This window comes from Nipponia nippon, unplaced genomic scaffold, assembly GCF_047370975.1.
Source record: "Nipponia nippon isolate SJK-2023a ecotype South Korea unplaced genomic scaffold, ASM4737097v1 scaffold_35, whole genome shotgun sequence".
NCBI lineage: Eukaryota > Metazoa > Chordata > Aves > Pelecaniformes > Threskiornithidae > Nipponia > Nipponia nippon.
In genome coordinates, this window is record NW_028262353.1 from 1,730,677 (window position 1) to 1,747,663 (window position 16,987).

Below are 16,987 nucleotides of genomic sequence, written 5' to 3' on the forward strand. Positions count from 1 at the left end.
CTCCGTCTCATCCCCATCCCTCCCCTGCCCCAGCGCCACCCTGTCCCCCAGCCCCATCTCCCACCCCTCTGTCCCCAGCCCCTCCGTCACTGCTCCAGCCTTGTCCCCTCCCCGTCCCCACAGACGGGACACGCTTACAAAAATACCCTTTTCTTTATTTACAAGGCCCCCGGCCCCCGTGGCCGCGACACCTCCCAGGTGCTAACGGGCTCCCGCGGGCGCTGCAAGGAAGGGAGAGCCATGAAGGGGGGTGTCCCCGGCCCCGGGGGTGTCACACGTGTCCCCCTGCACCCCGCCATTGTCCCCCCGCCCGCTCACCTCCGCCGGTGGCCCGCGGGCTCCTCTCCCTTTGCCGGTGGCTCCTACAAAAGCGAAGGCGAGCGTTAGCGACCGGGCGGGGGTCCCGGGGGGGGACGGGGACGGTGGGGACACACGCACACAGAAGCTGCTCTTACCTACAGCGTCCCTGCCCTGCGCTCTGCGGTGCTGCGAGGGGGAGAACCTGGGGGGGGGCCGAGGCCGAGGGGACACCCCGGGGACAAGGGGGGGGTGGCCGAGCCTGAAATCGGGGGGTGCGGGGCCCGTGAAGGGCGAAACGGGGCCGGGGGTGCGTGCGTGGGGCGCGGGGAAGAGCCTGAGCTACTCTGCGCTGGGTGGGGGGGACAGGCTGCGCCCCGCCGCGGCCGACACCAGAGTGGCGTAGAGATCAGAAATATGTGTATATATATATATATAAAAAAAAACTAAAAATAATAAAAAAAAAAAAAAAAGACACATTTATTCAGCGTCATGTTGTGTTACAGTTAGCGATCGACAGCACGGGCGCGCAAATAAAACCGAGGCTCCCGGGAGGCCTCGTCGGAATGCTTCCACGGCACAGAAAACTAAAATAACCTGTTGTACAATTAGTCACAAACACAGTCCTGTTTCGCAAAGGAGACTTCTGTCTAACACACGTCTTCATGGAGCAGCCACCCCCCGCCACAGCTGTGAGTGGGCCGAGTTCACAACTGGTGTAACCTGCAGCTTCCCTGTCCCTTCTCTGGCTCGCCTCTCCCGCTAAGCTTTGTTTCCTGTTGAATAATACGGAATAACGTTAATCTAAACGGCCCCGGGGCCAGCCGCCGCTGTCAGGGCGTTTGGCAGCCTTTTTTTTTAATCTTTTTTTTTTTTCTTCTTTATTTTTGCATTAATTTAATACGCTGCTGGTGGAATGGCTCGCCTGCTTCGCGGCGGTCGGGCTTACCTGGGTGTTAAAACCTCCTGCCGCCGCCGTAGCTGCCGCCGCCGCTCGAGCTGCCGTAGCCGCCTGCGGGAGGACGGGGGGGGGGGTGTTAGAGAAACGCTCGGGGGGACGGACGGACAGAAAAAGGGTCTGGGGGCTGCATCCAACCCCCCCCCCCGGGGGACTCACCGCCGCCGTACGGCCCCGAGCTCCTGCCCCCGAAGTTGCCCCCCTTCATGGGGCCGAAATTGGACGACTGGTTGTTGTAACTGCCAAAATCGTTGTAGTTCCCCCCGCCACCGAAGTTGCTGCCTGGGGAGGGGGGAGAAGGAGGGAGACAGGGTCAGCGCGGGGAAGGGGGAGGCAGCCAGGGATCTCGGGGGGGGGAGGTTTAATGGGGGCCCGGAGGTTGGGGGGGGTTTAACGGGGAGTCTGGCAGCACCTGGGAGCTTGGGGAGGCTTAATGGGGAGCCCAGAGGCACCCGATGCCCAGAGGGGTGGTGAACTGGGAGCCCAGAGGCAAGGTAGGGGTTAACTGAGAGCCTGGGGGCACCTGAGGAATTGGGGGGGGTTAATGGGGAGCCCAGAAGCATCCCACGGCCACAGGGGAGTTAACGGGGAGCCCGAAGGCACCCAAGGAACTGGAGGAGGGTTTAACGGGGAGCCTGGAAGCACCCCATGGTTGGGAGGGGTTAAAAGGGAGCCCAGAGGCACCCAATGGCCAAGGACTGGGGCAGGGGGAGGCACCCAGGGGTCTCAGGGGGGTTTAACGGGGAGCCTGGAGGCCAGGAGGGTGTTTAGCGGGGAGCCCAGAGGCACCCATAGCTGGAGATGCTTTAACGGGGAGCCCACAGGCACCCGGGAGCCTTGGGGCGATTTAACGGGGAACCCAGAGGCACCCAGGAGCCTGAGGGGGGTAACTGGGAGTCTGGAGGCACTCTGCTGCCGGGACAGGGTCTAATGGGGAGCCCAAAGGCACCCCCGGGCGGGGGGGATTTACCGGGGAGCCACGAGGCACCTGGGGAGGATTTACGGGGGAACCCAGACGCGCCCTACGTCCAGGGGGGATTTGGGGGGGGTCCCACCTGTGCCCGCTTCGGAAAGGCCGTTCCGCACGGCGAGCGCGGGTCCCCGGGCGGGACGCCGTCCTCCGCTGCCGCCGCCGAAGCCCCCCCCGCCGTTATTATAGCCGTCATAGGTGCTGCTGCCGCCGTAGCCCCGGTTGCCGCCCGAGTAGCCGGGGCCGCTGCCGCCGTAACCTGGGGGAGAGGAAGGAGGGCGCTGAGCTCTCAGGGCCGCCCCGGCGGGCGCGTGGGGGCCGGGCTCCGGGTTCGGCAGGGCGGTGGGCTGCGTCCGCTGTCTGGGCCGGGCCACAGGGCCGGCTGGCGTCCTCGGCGAGCGGCTGGGCGCGTTGGCCGCTGCCCGTCGGAGAAATCCCGCTCTGGCCTTACCGTCATTGCCAAATCCATTATAGCCGTCTCCGCCGCCGCCATAACCGCCACCGCGGCTGCCACCAAACCCACCTGAAAAGAACAAACCGTTGTGGTTCAATCCGTCCACACGGGGCCGGGCGGTTTAGAGCTGCCGGAGAGAAAAGTTCGGGGTGCCGAAATCCCGGCGTGGAGGGAGGAGGAGCGGCGCGCTCTGGCCGGGCCGAGGGGGGCCGGGAGCCGGAGCGGTGGCAGCCGGAGCGGCGGCGGCGTTTGGGCTAGGTTTTGAGCTGCGTCTCGAGCCGGCGGCGTCCCTTGCGGCTGGCAGCCGGATGGGTCCCGCCGAACCACTTACCACGGCCGCCGAAGTTGCCGCCGCGACTGAAGTTGTCGTTACCGCCGAATCCGCCTCCGCGGCCGCCGCCAAAATTCCCGGAACCGCTGCGGCCTAGGAGAGGGGGCGGAGGGGGGGGACAGCCTTTAGGAACAGCACAGGCAGTGGGGTCTAGCGGCAGCTCGGGGCAGGGGGGGAGCCGGGGGCCGAGCCGCGGGCTCACCTCTCTGGCTGGCTGAGGCGCTGGCCATCTCCTGCTTCGAGAGGGCTTTCCTCACCTCGCAGTTGTGCCCGTTCACAGTGTGGTATTTCTGAACTGCGGGGAGGGAGGAGAGGGAGATTTAGGGGAGGGGGGCACAAAGCCGGGTGCCGCCCTCCCTTCCAGCGCCCGCCGGACTTACTGACTATCTTGTCGACAGAGTCGTGGTCGTCAAAGGTGACGAAGGCGAAGCCCCTCTTCTTGCCGCTGCCGCGGTCCGTCATGATCTCGATGACTTCGATTTTGCCATATTGGCCAAAATAGTCTCTCAAGTGATGCTCCTCCGTATCCTCCTTGATGCCGCCCACAAAGATCTTCTTGACTGTGAGGTGGGCGCCGGGCCGCTGGGAGTCCTGCAGGAATACGGCGGCGTGGGTGTGGGGTCGGGGCAGCTCCCCGTCGTCCCCCAAAGCCGCCCTGGGCTCTGCCGGCCTCATCTGGCGGGGTGAGGCCCCGAGGACGGTCACAGCTCCTCCCTACCTCTCTGGATACGGCCCTCTTTGGTTCAACGACTCTGCCGTCCACTTTGTGCGGCCGGGCGTTCATGGCGGCGTCAACCTCTTCCACTGAGGAGTACGTGACGAAGCCGAAGCCTCGTGAGCGTTTGGTGTTCGGGTCTCTCATCACCTGGGAGGACAGAGACACATCAGGGCACAGTGCGAAGCCCCCCCCAAGAGGCAGCAGACCCCCTCCGTGGGGACGTGGCTCCTTTCCCTCAGCTCTTCTGGCTCTCGCTCCCACCCTCGCAGCCGCAGAGCAGCCGCTCTCGTTACCCGCATCATTACACCTCAAACCCCGTCAGCGTTGGGTCACCAAGGGCTGGCACTTGTCACACCCCCCCCCCCCCCCCGGGAGGTGCTGGGGGCAGAGACGAGCCCGGGCAGGAGTGGAGGGCACGGCAGGGGATTGGGGGGCCTTACCACACAGTCGGTCAGGGTGCCCCATTGCTCAAAGTGGCTGCGGAGGCTCTCGTCTGTGGTTTCGAAGCTGAGGCCGCCGATGAAGAGCTTGCGGAGCTGCTCGGGCTCCTTCGGAGACTGCGGGGAGGTGGTGACATGGCGGTGAGGGGGGCTGGACACCCCTGCCCCCCAGATACAGCGATGCTCCGCCACCCCCAAACCTCCTACATGGGAACCCCTTGCATTCCCCCAGCCTCAGGGAGGCCCTGTCACCCCAAAATGCCCCCCGGGACTGCCTCGCACCCCCACACCTCCAGGGAGGCCCAGCCCCCCCTCACTGCACCCACTGCACTCCGTTGTATCTGCCTTCAGCCCCAAACAGACCCCAGCCCCTTCCATACCCATCATCCCCAAACCCTCTCTATGGGGCCTCCTTGCACCCCTCCAGCCCCAGGGGGGCCCTTTCACCCCACTCCCCTCCCTGGTCCCCCCTGCCCCCCTCCAGCGCTGTCCTCAGCCCCAGGGAGACCAGCCCCCATCTGTGGGGCCGACCAGGCCCTGGGAAGGCTCTGTGATCCCCCAGACCCAATCTGTGGGGCTGCATGTTCCTTCAAGGGGCCTGAGACCCCCAATGCCAATCTAGGGGCTGCCCAGACCCCAAAAGAACCCTGAGCCCCCCTCAGCCCTCATCCATGGTGCTGCCCAGGCCTCAAGGAGACCCTAAACCCTCCCAGGCCCCATCTGTGGGGCCGGCCAGGACCTAAAGGGACCTGAGCCCCCCCCAGTCCCCATCTGTGGGACCACCCTGGCCCCAAAGGGACCCTGAGCCCCCCCCCGCCCTACTCTGTGGGGCCATTCAGGCCCCTGAGCGCTGCCCAGGCCCCATCTGTGGGACTGCCCTGGCCCCAAAGGGACCCTGAGCCCCCCAAACGCTCATCTGTGGGGGCGCCCAGGCCCCATCTGTGGGACTGTCCTGGCCCCACAGGGACCCTGAGGCCCCTCAGCCCCATTTTTAGGGCCCCCCAGGCCCCATCTCTGGGGTCCCTCAGGCCCCTGAACCCTCCCAGCCCGCGTTCCTGGGGGCCCCAGGCCCCTAAGCCCCTCCCAACCCACATTTCTAGGGTCCCCCAGGCCCCTGATCCCCCCAGGCCCCATCTGTGCGACCACCCTGGCCCCACAGGGACCCCGAGTCCCCCCCAGACCCCTGAACCCCCCACAGGACCCATCTGTGGGGCTACCCTGATCCCAAAGGGACCCTGAGCCCCCCCAGTCCCCATTTTTAGGGCCCATCTGTGGGGCTGCCCTGGTCCCAAAGGGACCCTGAGCCCCTCAAGCCCCTATCTGTTGGGGCGCCCAGGCCTCTGAGCCCCCCCAGGCCCCATCGGTGGGACTGCCTTGGCCACAAATAGACCCTGAGCCCCCCCAGGCGTATTTTTAGGCGCCCCCCAGGCCCCTGAGCATCCCCCAGTCCCCATCTGTGGCGCCCCCCAGGCCCCTGAACCCCCCCAGCCCGCATTCTTGGGGGCCCCAGGCCCCTAAGCCCCTCCCAACCCGCATTTTTAGGGCCCCCCAGGGCCCGGAGCGCCCCCCCAGGCCCCATCTGTGGGGCTGCCCTGGCCCCACAGGGACCCTGTGTCCCCCCAGTCCCCATTCTCGGGGCCCCCCAGGCCCCATCTGCGGGGCTGCCCCGGCCCCACAGGACCCCGAGCCCCCCACCCCCACCTGGGGGGGCCGTCACCACCCCCGGGGCCCGGTCCCGCCCGCTCCCCGAGCTCCCCCCCCCCGGTGGCCCCGGGCCCGACCCGCGCCCTGCGCATGCGCGGAGGCGGCGCGGCCGCCATCGCCCACCCGAGCACAAAGGCGCGCACGTGGCCCCGCGCGCGGGGAGCGGCGGCAGGGGGGGAGGGAGAGCGCAAGAGCGAGCGGGCGCGCGCGGCGCCGCGCATGCGCCGCGGGACCCCCCCGGCGCGCGGCTGGGCCCGCGCGCCTGCGCCGAAGGCGGCGGGCGGGAGGCGCGCGCAGGCGCAATGAGCGCGGCGCGCGCGGCCGGCGAGCGGGGCGGCGGGGGCGGGGAGGCCGCGGCCGGGGCGGCGGGGGCCGGCGGCGGCGGGGCGGGGCTGGGGGGGCGGGGGGGAGCCGGCGGGACGCTTACCTCGGACTTGGCCATGGCGGCAGCGCGGGGCTGGGCGGGCTGGGCGGCGGCGGGCGGCTCAGCGCGCGATGCTCCCTCTGCGAGGCGCCGAGACAGAAAGGGGCCGAGCGACGCGAGCGCCGCCGCCTCACTCCGCCGCCCCCGCCGTCCGCCCGCCCCCCGGCCGCTCCCATTGGGCGGTGCCGCCCGCGCCGCGCCCCCGCACCGCCTCCCATTGGGCGGCGGGATTGAGCGACGCGGCTTCATTGGCCGCTCCGCCCGCGCCGCCGCCGCCGGTTGGCTGCGGCGGAGGAGGTCCCGCCTCCGCGCCTCACGGATTGGGCGAGGCCGCCGCGGCCCCGCCCTGCGCCGCTTTTCCCGCTCCGGCCCGGAGATTCCCCGGCGCTCCTCCGATTGGTTCCCTCGCTGGCGGTCCCGCCTCGCGCCTCCCTCTCATTGGCTAACACCACGGCGCAGCCGTTCCCATTGGCGGACGCGGCCGTCGCTCAGCGCTGCCCGGCGGCGGGCCCGGCGGAGGTCGGCGAGCGCGGCGCGGCGGGCGGCAGCAGCGGGACGCGGCGGCGAGTCCCGGCGGCGGCGAGGAGGGGCCCGCCCGCCCGCCGGCGCCCAAGGTGGACCTGGCTCAGCGCATGCGCGACGCGGGGCGACCGGGGAGGGAGGGGGCGGGGGGGCGGGCGGACGCATGCGCGGAGCGCGGCCGGCGGCGCCTGCGCGCTGCGGGCGGTTTTGGCGGGTGGAGCGCGGAGCGGCGGCGGCTCGGAGGGGCGGCCAGACCGCGGCGGACGGGCCCGCGCCGGAGCCGCTCCCCGCCCAGGTAGCGGCGGCGGGAGGCGGATGAATGGGGGGCAGGGCGGGGGCGGACCCCGCCGGCGGGATGAGCAGGCGCTCCGGCCAATGGCGGCGGCGGGGGGCGGGGGCGAGCGGCGTCCCGTTCGGCCAATGGCGGCGGCGGAGGGGCGGGACGGCGAGGCCAACGGAGGAGGGGCGGGGCGGGGGCGAGCGGCGGCGCGCTCAGCCAATGGGCGAGCGGACTCCGTGTGCCCCTGGCCAATGGGGAGAGGTGGCGCGCTGCTTGCCCCGCCCCCGCGGTCCGGACCGTTGTGCAGCACCGAGCACCGGGACCGGCCCGAGCACGGGGACGCGCCAGGCCGAGACACACCGCCTCTTCTTTGCCTCAAAACTGCCCTTCTTTGCCTCAAACGGGTGCTTTTGTGCCTCAAACGTGACCTTTTGTGCTTCAAACTGGCGCTTTTTTCCCCAAAACAACAATTTTGCCTCAAACCGGCGCTTTTCTTTTGTTCCGCCAGGCCTCCCGCACGCGGCTTTAGGGATGCGGTGACCCGGAGCTCCATCCCCATCCCTGTCAAACCCAAAACCACCTTTTTTCCACCCAAACCTGCTCCTTTTACCCCAAATCCATCCCTTTTACACCCAAACCCGCCCTTTTACCACCCAAACCTGCTCCTTTTACCCCAAATCCATCCCTTTCACACCCAAACCCGCCCTTTTACCACCCAAACCTGCTCCTTTTACCCCAAATCCATCCCTTTCACACCCAAACCCGCCCTTTTACCACCCAAACCTGCTCCTTTTTGCCCCCAAATCCATCCCTTTTACACCCAAACCTGCCCTTTTACCACCCAAACCTGCTCCTTTTACCCCAAATCCATCCCTTTCACACCCAAACCCGCCCTTTTACCACCCAAACCTGCTCCTTTTTGCCCCCAAATCCATCCCTTTTACACCCAAACCCGCCCTTTTACCACCCAAACCTGCTCCTTTTACCCCAAATCCATCCTTTTTACACCCAAACCCGCCCTTTTACCACCCAAACCTGCTCCTTTTACCCCAAGTCCATCCCTTTCACACCCAAACCAGCCCTTTTAGCACCCAAAACTGCTCCTTTTTGCCCCCAAATCCATCCCTTTTACACCCAAACCTGCCCTTTTGCCACCCAGAACTGCTCCTTTTACCCCCAAATCCATCCCTTTCACACCCAAACCTGCTCCTTTTACCCCAAATCCATCCCTTTCACACCCAAACCCGCCCTTTTACCACCCAAACCTGCTCCTTTTACCCCAAATCCATCCCTTTCACACCCAAACCCGCCCTTTTACCACCCAAACCTGCTCCTTTTACCCCAAATCCATCCCTTTTACACCCAAACCCGCCCTTTGGCCACCCAAAACTGCTCCTTTTACCCCCAAATCCATCCCTTTCACACCCAAACCTGCCCTTTTACCACCCAAAACTGCTCCTTTTTGCCCCCAAATCCATCCCTTTTACACCCAAACCCACCCTTTGGCCACCCAACCCCCCCCGCTGGTGAATCTCACCAGTTCGGGCCTTCATGAAATGCCACCCGGGGAACGGGGAGGATGAGGAATTTCTTGGCTCCGTCGTTTTTTTAAGGCTGAATTTTAAAAAAACACGCTAAACCCAAGACAACCCCCCCGCCATTTTGGCTGCGTGCCTTAAAACCTGTTTTTTTTAAAACCCCTGGGGTTTTCACTTGTGGGGCTTTGCTGTTAAGCAGCAAACTTGCCCCAAAACGGTCAAGGGCTTTTTTTAAGCCCTTAAAAAAGGGTGAGATTTTTATTGCTGTGTCATAAATTGGTGGGGAAATGGGCTTTTCCACCAAAGCATTTCCCTGTGCCTAAATCCCCACCATTTTTAGGGCTTTTAACCCAAATGACGTTTCCCTGTGCCTAAATCCCCACTGTTTTTAGGGGTTTTAACCCAAATTGCATCGGGAGGTGCCTGCTCCTTCGCCGCCATCTCCTCTTCCTCTGGATTTGGGGGGTGGTGGGCGGCCGGGGGGTCCCCAATAACCCCCCCCCCGTCCCCCCCCAGGACCCGTGGGCGCTGCGCTATGGGCAAGAGGAGCAAGCGGCCAGCCGACAGCTCGTCCTCGGGAGACGAGGAGGAGTATGTGGTGGAGAAGGTGCTGGACCGGCGCGTGGTGAAGGGCCAGGCCGAGTACCTGCTCAAGTGGAAGGGCTTCTCCGAGTAAGTACCACTGGGGACGGGGGGATGGTGGTGGTGATGATGATGATGATGATGACGGTCATTTGGTGACAGGGAACACAACACTTGGGAGCCGGAGAAGAATCTGGATTGCCCGGAGTTGATCTCGGAGTTTATGAGGAAGTATAAGAAGATGAAGGAGGGTGACGGGAACAAACCACGGGAGAAGGCGGAGAGCGCCAAGAGGAAAGGAGGGCTGCCCGCCGGCGGGGAGGACGTCAAGGCCAAGAAGAAGAGGGAGGTGAGGGGGAGGACTGACATGGGGACGGGCACCCAGGGGTGGGGATGGGCACCCAGCATCCCTGTGATGGGAATGGGCACCTGGGGATCAGGACGGGCACCCAGCATCTCTGTGATGGGGACAAGCAGCTGGTGTCCCTACCACAGGGACAGGCACCCAGGGATGGGGACAGGCACCTAGGGATGGGGACAGGCACCCAGCATCCCTGTGATGCTGGGGATCAGGACGGGCACACAGCATCCTTGTGATGGGGACAAGCAGCTGGTGTCCCTACCACAGGGACAGGCACCCAGGGATGGGGACAGGCACCTAGGGATGGGGACAGGCACCCAGCATCCCTGTGATGCTGGGGATCAGGACGGGCACACAGCATCCTTGTGATGGGGACAAGCAGCTGGTGTCCCTACCACAGGGACGGGCACCCAGGGATGAGGATGGGCACCCAGAGATGGGGACAGACTCCCAGGATGGGAACAGGCACCCAGGGACAGGGATAGACACCCAGCGTCCCTGTGATGGGGACAGGCAGCTGGTGTCCCCACCACAGGGACGGGCACCCAGGGATGGGGACGGGCACCCAGAGATGGGGACAGGCAACCAGGATGGGGACAGGCACCCAGCGTCCCTGTGATGGGGACAGGCACCCAGCGTCCCCACAACAGGGACAGGCACCCAGCGTCCCCACGATGGGGACAGGCACCCAGGGATGGGGACAGGCACCCAGCCATTGTTAGGGATTTCCACACGCCGGCCACCACAGCAGGGTCGCGCCCTGGGGTCCCGCTGGGTAGCGTCGGGTCCGAGGGAAGGTTTCCAGTTCCTCTGTGATCAGTTCCCAGGTGTCAGCTCCGGCCGGGTGCCTCCAGAGAGGGACCCCAGCCCCAGATCGTGCCCCCCAGTTACACCTGTACCACCCAGCGCCTGATCCCCAAGTCCAACCCTGTAATTCTGGTCAATCTCTTGATTTCTTACTGGTTTGCACTGTCGCTGGGCTGGCTGCCTTCTGAAGTGACCTCATTCCCTTGGAATTGTTTCCTTGGTCCTTATCTCCTTCGTCCCGCTCCCATCTGCCGGATTCGGCGAGTTCTGTGTTTGCAGCGTTGGTTTTATCAGGAAATTTACGCTCGGGCAGCTCCCACGGCCTGAGGCTGCGGCTGCTGGTGCTGAACGGGCCTGTGCGGAGGGAAGAGCGCAGTTAATCAGATTTCTGCTGTAACGCCATGGGACAGGCACCCGGGGATGGGGACAGGAACCCAGTGTCCCCAGGATGGGGACAGGCACCCAGGGATGGGGACAGGAACCCGGGGACGGGGACAGGAACCCAGTGTCACTGCAGTGGGGACAGGCACCCAGGGATGGGGACAGGAACCCAGTGTCCCCGGGATGGGGATAGGAACCCAGGGATGGGGACAGGAACCCAGCGTCGCAGGGATGGGGACAGGCACCCAGGGATGGGGACAGGAACCCAGTGTCCCCGGGATGGGGATAGGAACCCAGGGATGGGGACAGGAACCCAGCGTCGCAGGGATGGGGACAGGCACCCAGGGATGGGGACAGGAACCCAGTGTCCCCGGGATGGGGATAGGAACCCAGGGATGGGGACAGGAACCCAGCGTCGCAGGGATGGGGACAGGCACCCAGGGATGGGGACAGACACCCAGCATCCTGGGGATGGGGACAGGCACCCAGGGATGGGGACAGGAACCCAGTGTCCCCAGGATGGGGACAGGTACCCAGGGATGGGGACAGGAACCCAGTGTCCCCAGGATGGGGACAGGCACCCAGAGATGGGGACAGGAACCCAGTGTCACTGCAATGGGGACAGATGCCCAGTGCCACCACAGTTGGGATGGACACCCAGGGATAGGGACGGGCACCCAGTGTCCCCGTGATGGGGATGCAGACCTGGCCATGGGGACGGGCACCCAAGGATGGGGATGGGCACCCAGCATCCCCATCATGGGGACAGGCACCCAGTGTCCCCGTGATGGGGACAGGGACACAGCCATGGGGACAGGCACCTGGCATCCCCACCATGGGGACAGCAACCCAGGGATGGGGACAGGAACCCAATGTCCCCGTGATGGGAACGGGCACCCAGCGATGGGGACGGGCACCCAGTGCCACCGCGAAGGGCCCGCAGCAGCCGGGGGAGGCTGTCCCCAACCCTGTGACCTCCAACTGCCACGCACCGGGGCTGTACCCCCTTCCCCCCCGCCCAGGCGTACCCACACCTCCTCACCCCCAAAAATCCCCTTTTTTCCCCCCCCCAAAAAAAAAAACACCTGCAGAGCAACGACATCGCCCGGGGCTTCGAGCGGGGGCTGGAGCCCGAGAAGATCATCGGTGCCACCGACTCCTGCGGGGACCTGATGTTCCTGATGAAGTGGTGAGGCTGCCCCGCGTGTCCCCAAGGGGGGTGACCGCCACCTTCTGTGTCCCCCCCCGACCCCCTTATTATTCTGTGTGTGTGTGTCCCCCCTCAGGAAGGACACGGACGAGGCCGACCTGGTGCTGGCGAAGGAGGCGAACCTCAAGTGTCCCCAAATCGTCATCGCTTTCTACGAGGAGCGGCTGACCTGGCACGCCTACCCCGAGGACACGGACAGCAAAGAGCGCGAGACCCCCAGGAGCTAAGGCGGCCCCCCCCTCCTGTACATAGCCCCCCCCCCCATCATCTCGTGTGTGTCCCCCCCCCTCCGTGTCCCCAGGGATCGCCCTGCCCCTCCCCGCAGCCCCCCTGGGGACGGGGGGGACGGGGACACACAACGCTCCCCCCCCCCCTCCATTTTGGGGGTGTCTGAAGGGGGGGGCACCCCCCCCCCTGCATCCCCCCCGCCCCGGACGAGGGGGTGGGGCAGGTTTGGGGGGGCTCAGCCCCGGTTTTTTGCTGTTTTTCTAAGGTTGGTGTTTTTAGCCGGGGGCCCCCCGTGTGTCCCTGTCCCTGTGTCCTGTCTTCTCCCCCCCCCCCATATTTGCTTCCAATAAACGGTCACTTTTCAGGAGCCGCCGCTTTGTCTGGGGGAGGGAAGGGGGGCAACTGGGGGCCTCCCAGTATCCCCAGTATGGCCCAGTTCGCCCCCAATACGAGGGACCCCCCCCATTTCAGGGGGACCCATAAGAAGGTGGGGGGGCCCCCCCGGGTCCCCTCTGGCGCCACCTGGTGGGCGGGAGGCGGCGCTGCAGCCCGGAGGGGGCGGAGCTTGGGGGCGCGGGGGCGGGGCGCCGCTGGTCCGGTCCCGCCCCGCCCCTTGTTCGGCGACGGTGCGCCGCTAGGGGGCGCCGTGGTGCCGCCGAAGCCCGCGCGGCACCGCGCCATCCTCCCCCCCGCGACATCGAGAAGGGGCGGGGCGTGGGGGGGCCGCGCCTCCTTTCCGCGCGCGCCCCGGGGCTGTGGGGTCGCGGCCCCTCCCCCGCCCCGTTCCCACGCGTGTGCGCGGCCCCACGGGGGCGGGGGGGGTGTCCCCGCCTCAAGGCACGATGGGAAATTCCCCGCGCAGACAAAGGGCCCGGCCACGCCCCCCGGCCCCGCGCGGGGCACGCCGGGAAGGCGGCGGGGGTGGGCGGGGCACGCCGGACTCCAGCTCCCGGCAGGCGCTGCGCGCGGGGTCAGGTCAGGGGTCAAGGGGCGGGGCCGGGCAGGAGGCAGCGAGGGCCGTCGGCCCCGGCGCGGCGCACGGGTAGGCCCCGGCGGGGCGGCGTGACGTTATGTGACGTCGGGTGACGTCGTGAGGGGACTTGGGGGGCTGCGGGAGGAGGGGAGTGATGGTGGGAGGGGCCGGGCGGGGCCTGGGGGGGCGGTGAGGAGGGGCCGGGCCGGGCCGGGCCGGGGGGCGGTGAGGGGCAGGGCCGCGGTGTGGGGCAGGTAGGGGTGAGGGGGTGGTTAGGGGGCCCTGGGGGGCAGTTGAGGGGCTCTGGGGGTGCGGGCCTGCTCTGTGGGGCAGTTGGGTTGTGCTGGGGGCACAGGCCTGCAGTTAGGGGGCACCTGAGGGGGCTCCGGGGGGTGCGGGGCTGCTCTGTGGGGCAGTTGAGGGCCCCAGGGGCCCAGGGCTGGCGTATGTGGGCAGCTGGGGGGCCCTGGGGCTACAGGGCTGCTCTGTGGGGCAGTTAGGGGGCAACTGGGGGGCTCGGGGGGGGCAGAGCTGCTCTGGGGGGCAGTTGTGGGGTCCTCAGGGCACGGAGCTGCAGCTGGGGATCTCTGGCGGGGCACAGGGCTGCTCTGGGGGTCAGTTGGGAGGTCCTGGGGGTCCTGGGCTGAGGTAAGGGGGCAGCTGGGGGGCCGTGGGGGCCCAGGGCTGCTCTGGGGGGCAGTTGGGGGCTCAGGGCTGGGGTAAGGGAGCAGTTGGGAGGGCCCTGAGGGGACACCTTGGGGGTGCAGGGCTGCGCTTCAGGGTAGCTGGGGGCCCTGGGGGTGCAGGGGATGGGGCAGAGCAGGGATGGGGCTCGTCCTTCCCCAGTTCGGGGAGGGGTGGGTGCCCCCTCACCTCCACCCCGGCCTCGGCCCCCCCCCGGGGCTGCCCTGTCACCCCCCGGAGCTGCCCTGTCACCCGTCTCTCCCCTCCGCAGGCACCAGGCGATGGCAGCATGGAGGAGAACAGGGCTGAGACGGCGGGGACGGTGACAGAGCCGGTGACTGAGCCGGTGCCAGTGGCGGAGGAGGAAGAGGAGGATGAGGATGAGGAGGATGACGATGACGACCTGGCGGGGCAGTTCCTGCGGCTGGAGCGGGAGCAGAACGTGCTGCTGCAGGCGCTGCCGCCCTTCGGGGAGCCGGTCAGCCACGTCTACCACCCCCTGGACTACGCCTGGGAGCCCCACTGCGACTTCGTGCGCCGCTACTGCCGCACCCCTAAACGCGTCCTCTTCCTCGGCATGAACCCCGGCCCCTTCGGCATGGCCCAGACCGGGGTGCAGCACCGGGGGGGCCCCGGCGGGGAGGGAAACTGAGGCATGGACAAGGCTGGGACGGGGCTGGGGGTGTTCGTAGGGTGGCTGTGATGGGCACGGCGTCCGTGGAGCCAAAGCGGGGGGAAACTGAGGCACGGGGATGCCCAGGGGGTGCTGCGCGCTGCCCCCATCCATCCCTGTGGGGCCCCAGGTAGGGGAAACTGAGGCACGGAGGCAGCTGGGTCACCTCCAGGGCTGTTTTGGGGTGGTGGTTCCCCAGGACCCCCCCAGAACCCCTCCCCAGGGAGGGTAAACTGTGCCCTGGGGGGTGATGATCAGCAGCCCCCCTGACCTCCCCCCTGACCTCCCCCCTTCCCCGTCCCGCAGGTTCCCTTCGGAGAAGCCTGGCACGTGCGGGAGTGGCTGCGGGTCGTCGGGGGGGTGAAGAAGCCGCCCTCGGAGCACCCCAAGCGCCCGGTGCTGGGCCTGGCCTGCCGACGGGCGGAGGTGAGCGGCGCCCGCTTTTGGGGGCTGGTACGGACCCTCTGCCCTGACCCCCGCCTTTTTTTCCGTCATTGCTTCGTCCACAACCACTGTCCCCTCCTCTTCCTCGCCTCCAGCGGTCGCAACTTGCCCCCCACCGAGCTGCCCCCCGCCCAACGCGACCGGTTGATGGGGCTCTGCGACCAGGCGCTGGCGCGAACCGTGGGGCTGCTGGGCGTGGGGCTGGTGGTGGGCGTGGGGCGTTATGCCGAGCGGCGGGCGCGACGCGCCTTGGCGGCCGCTGGCCTGACGGTTCGCGTCGAGGGGTTACCCCATCCCTCGCCCCGAAATCCCCGCGCTAACCGGGGCTGGGAGGAGCTGGCCAAGGCGCGACTGGCAGAACTGGGGGTGCTGGAGTTGTTGGAGGAGGCGGGGGGGCGACGGGGAGGTGATGGGGAGGGTTTCGGAGCGGGGGAGGTGGATCCGTGCCTCAGTTTCCCCCCTGAGAGCAAGGCTGGGTTTGGGGGGGGGCAGTTAATGGGTCCGTGCCTCAGTTTCCCCCATTAGGGGATGGGCTGGGGCAGCTTTAGGAGGCAAAAGACAGATCTGTGCCTCAGTTTCCCCCCCAGCATCAAGCCTGGGGTCTCATTCCAAGGCAGAGGACGGCTCTGTGCCTCAGTTTCCCCCACTGAGAGCAAAGCAGGGTCCCATCTTGCGGGAATGGGGGACTCCCCCCCCCCCCCCCCCCGCCCCCCATGCCTCAGTTTCCCCTTGCTGCAGGGCGGACCCCACCCCAAGGGCTAATTCTGCCGGGGAACCCAGCCAGCAACCTCCAGTCTCCCCAGTTCAACCAGTTTAACACTAAACGGGCCCCCGGGGCAGGGGTGAGGCGCCGCATCCCATGGCGGGTGCTGGCCGTGCCCCCGCCCCGTGCCTCAGTTTCCCCTGTGAGGCGCCCGGGCTCGGTCCCCACCGCGTGCTGGGGATCCTCACCCTTTTATTTCCCCTAAAATCTCCTTTTTGGGGGTTTTGGGGGGGTTTTTAAGCTGTTTAACCCCAGGGGTCAGCGGCCCTGCTCGCTCTTGGCAGGGGAAACTGAGGCACGGGTGCGTCCCCTGGGAGGGGGGGACACGGGGCGTCCAGGGGCTCCCCGGGGTGCTCTGTCCTGTGCCCCCGTGCCTCAGTTTCCCCTGCCGCCAATAAACGCTGCGTCCTGCGGGGCCGTGGCCTCCGCGTCGTCCTTTGGGTGCTGGCCCCCGGGGGTGGGGGGGTCCCCTGGGTGCTCCCCACTGCGGTACCAGGTACCAGGGCACCCACGGATTTCGGGGTCCAGGGTGGGGGTACACCCCGATTTGGGGGAGTGGGGTGGGGGTACACCCGGGTTTGTGGGTGCAGGTGGAGGCATAACCCGATTTGGGGGCGTGGGGTGGGGGTATACCCCAGTTTGGGGGTGCAGGTGGAGGTGTAACCACATTTGGGGGTGCAGGGTGGGGATACACCCCAGTTTGGGGGTGCAGGTGGGGCGATAACCAGAGGTGGGGGTGCAGGGTGGGGGTATGTCTTGATTTGGGGGTGCAGGTGGGGGGTTTTAACTGGGTTTGGGGGTGCAGGGGTACACCGCGGTTTGGGGGTATAACCAGAGGTGGGGCTGTAGGGTGGGGGATACCCCCTGGTTTGGGGGTGCAGGGTGGGGGCCGCACCCCCCCAAACGTCCCCCCAAGCCCCCGCTGCCCTCCAAAGGACCCGGGGGGGTCCCCGTCCCCTGGCGGGGGGCTGACTTTTTGGGGTGCCCCCCCGTGAGGGGCCTGTCCCCAGCCTGCCGCCAACCAGCCCGGCCCTGACCGATGATGACAAGTAATTAATTGGGCCGCTAATGAATCAGCGTCTTTACGGTAAGCGGCCTGGCACCTCGGGGGGGGGGTGCGGAGGGGACACAGGGGACACGGGGGGGACACGGGGACCTGGAGGGGGACAGAGGCGCTCGGGGGGGGGACACGGGGGTCCCCAGGGGCGGACACGGGGCTGGAGAGAAGATTGGGGGGGGAGGTGG

General features: G+C 67.2%; 3 protein-coding genes across 10 annotated transcripts; 2 read left to right on the forward strand and 1 right to left on the reverse strand.

Annotated features, from left to right (window-relative positions):
* Positions 1-127: 127 nt before the first annotated feature.
* On the reverse strand, positions 128-6,460 carry HNRNPA1 (heterogeneous nuclear ribonucleoprotein A1). Of its 6 annotated transcripts, XR_015707726.1 has the most exons (12): positions 6,300-6,460; positions 4,169-4,285; positions 3,729-3,875; positions 3,391-3,601; positions 3,213-3,305; positions 3,011-3,133; positions 2,677-2,748; positions 2,311-2,484; positions 1,415-1,537; positions 1,247-1,309; positions 319-362; positions 128-221 (listed from the first exon to the last, which is right to left on the reverse strand). XR_015707726.1 is itself a non-coding variant. In XM_087771059.1 (11 exons), the coding sequence occupies exons 1-10, from the start codon at positions 6,312-6,314 to the stop codon at positions 1,254-1,256; spliced, it is 1,131 nt and encodes a 376-aa protein (XP_087627185.1). In that variant the 5' UTR covers positions 6,315-6,460; the 3' UTR covers positions 302-362; positions 1,247-1,253. The 6 variants fall into 6 exon arrangements, 5 of the variants coding, with proteins under 5 accessions (XP_087627185.1, XP_087627186.1, XP_087627184.1 ...); XM_087771059.1 differs by lacking the exon at positions 128-221 and having other exon boundaries at positions 302-362; XM_087771060.1 differs by lacking the exons at positions 128-221; positions 319-362 and adding an exon at positions 754-1,073 and having other exon boundaries at positions 3,011-3,103.
* A 297-nt stretch (positions 6,461-6,757) lies between these two features.
* On the forward strand, positions 6,758-12,546 carry CBX5 (chromobox 5). 3 transcript variants are annotated; one of them, XM_087771082.1, is made up of 5 exons: positions 6,758-6,910; positions 9,153-9,308; positions 9,381-9,567; positions 11,859-11,956; positions 12,054-12,546. In XM_087771082.1, exons 2-5 carry the CDS (start codon positions 9,172-9,174, stop codon positions 12,202-12,204), a joined length of 573 nt encoding a protein of 190 aa, XP_087627208.1. In that variant the 5' UTR covers positions 6,758-6,910; positions 9,153-9,171; the 3' UTR covers positions 12,205-12,546. The 3 variants fall into 3 exon arrangements, with proteins under 3 accessions (XP_087627208.1, XP_087627209.1, XP_087627207.1); XM_087771083.1 differs by lacking the exon at positions 6,758-6,910 and adding an exon at positions 6,982-7,114 and having other exon boundaries at positions 9,158-9,308; XM_087771081.1 differs by lacking the exon at positions 6,758-6,910 and adding an exon at positions 6,997-7,113.
* Positions 12,547-13,110: 564 nt separating this feature from the next.
* Positions 13,111-15,711, forward strand: SMUG1 (single-strand-selective monofunctional uracil-DNA glycosylase 1). Its single transcript, XM_087771077.1, has 3 exons — positions 13,111-13,247; positions 14,134-14,475; positions 14,842-15,711. The coding sequence occupies exons 2-3, from the start codon at positions 14,152-14,154 to the stop codon at positions 15,502-15,504; spliced, it is 987 nt and encodes a 328-aa protein (XP_087627203.1). The 5' UTR covers positions 13,111-13,247; positions 14,134-14,151; the 3' UTR covers positions 15,505-15,711.
* Positions 15,712-16,987: the final 1,276 nt, after the last annotated feature.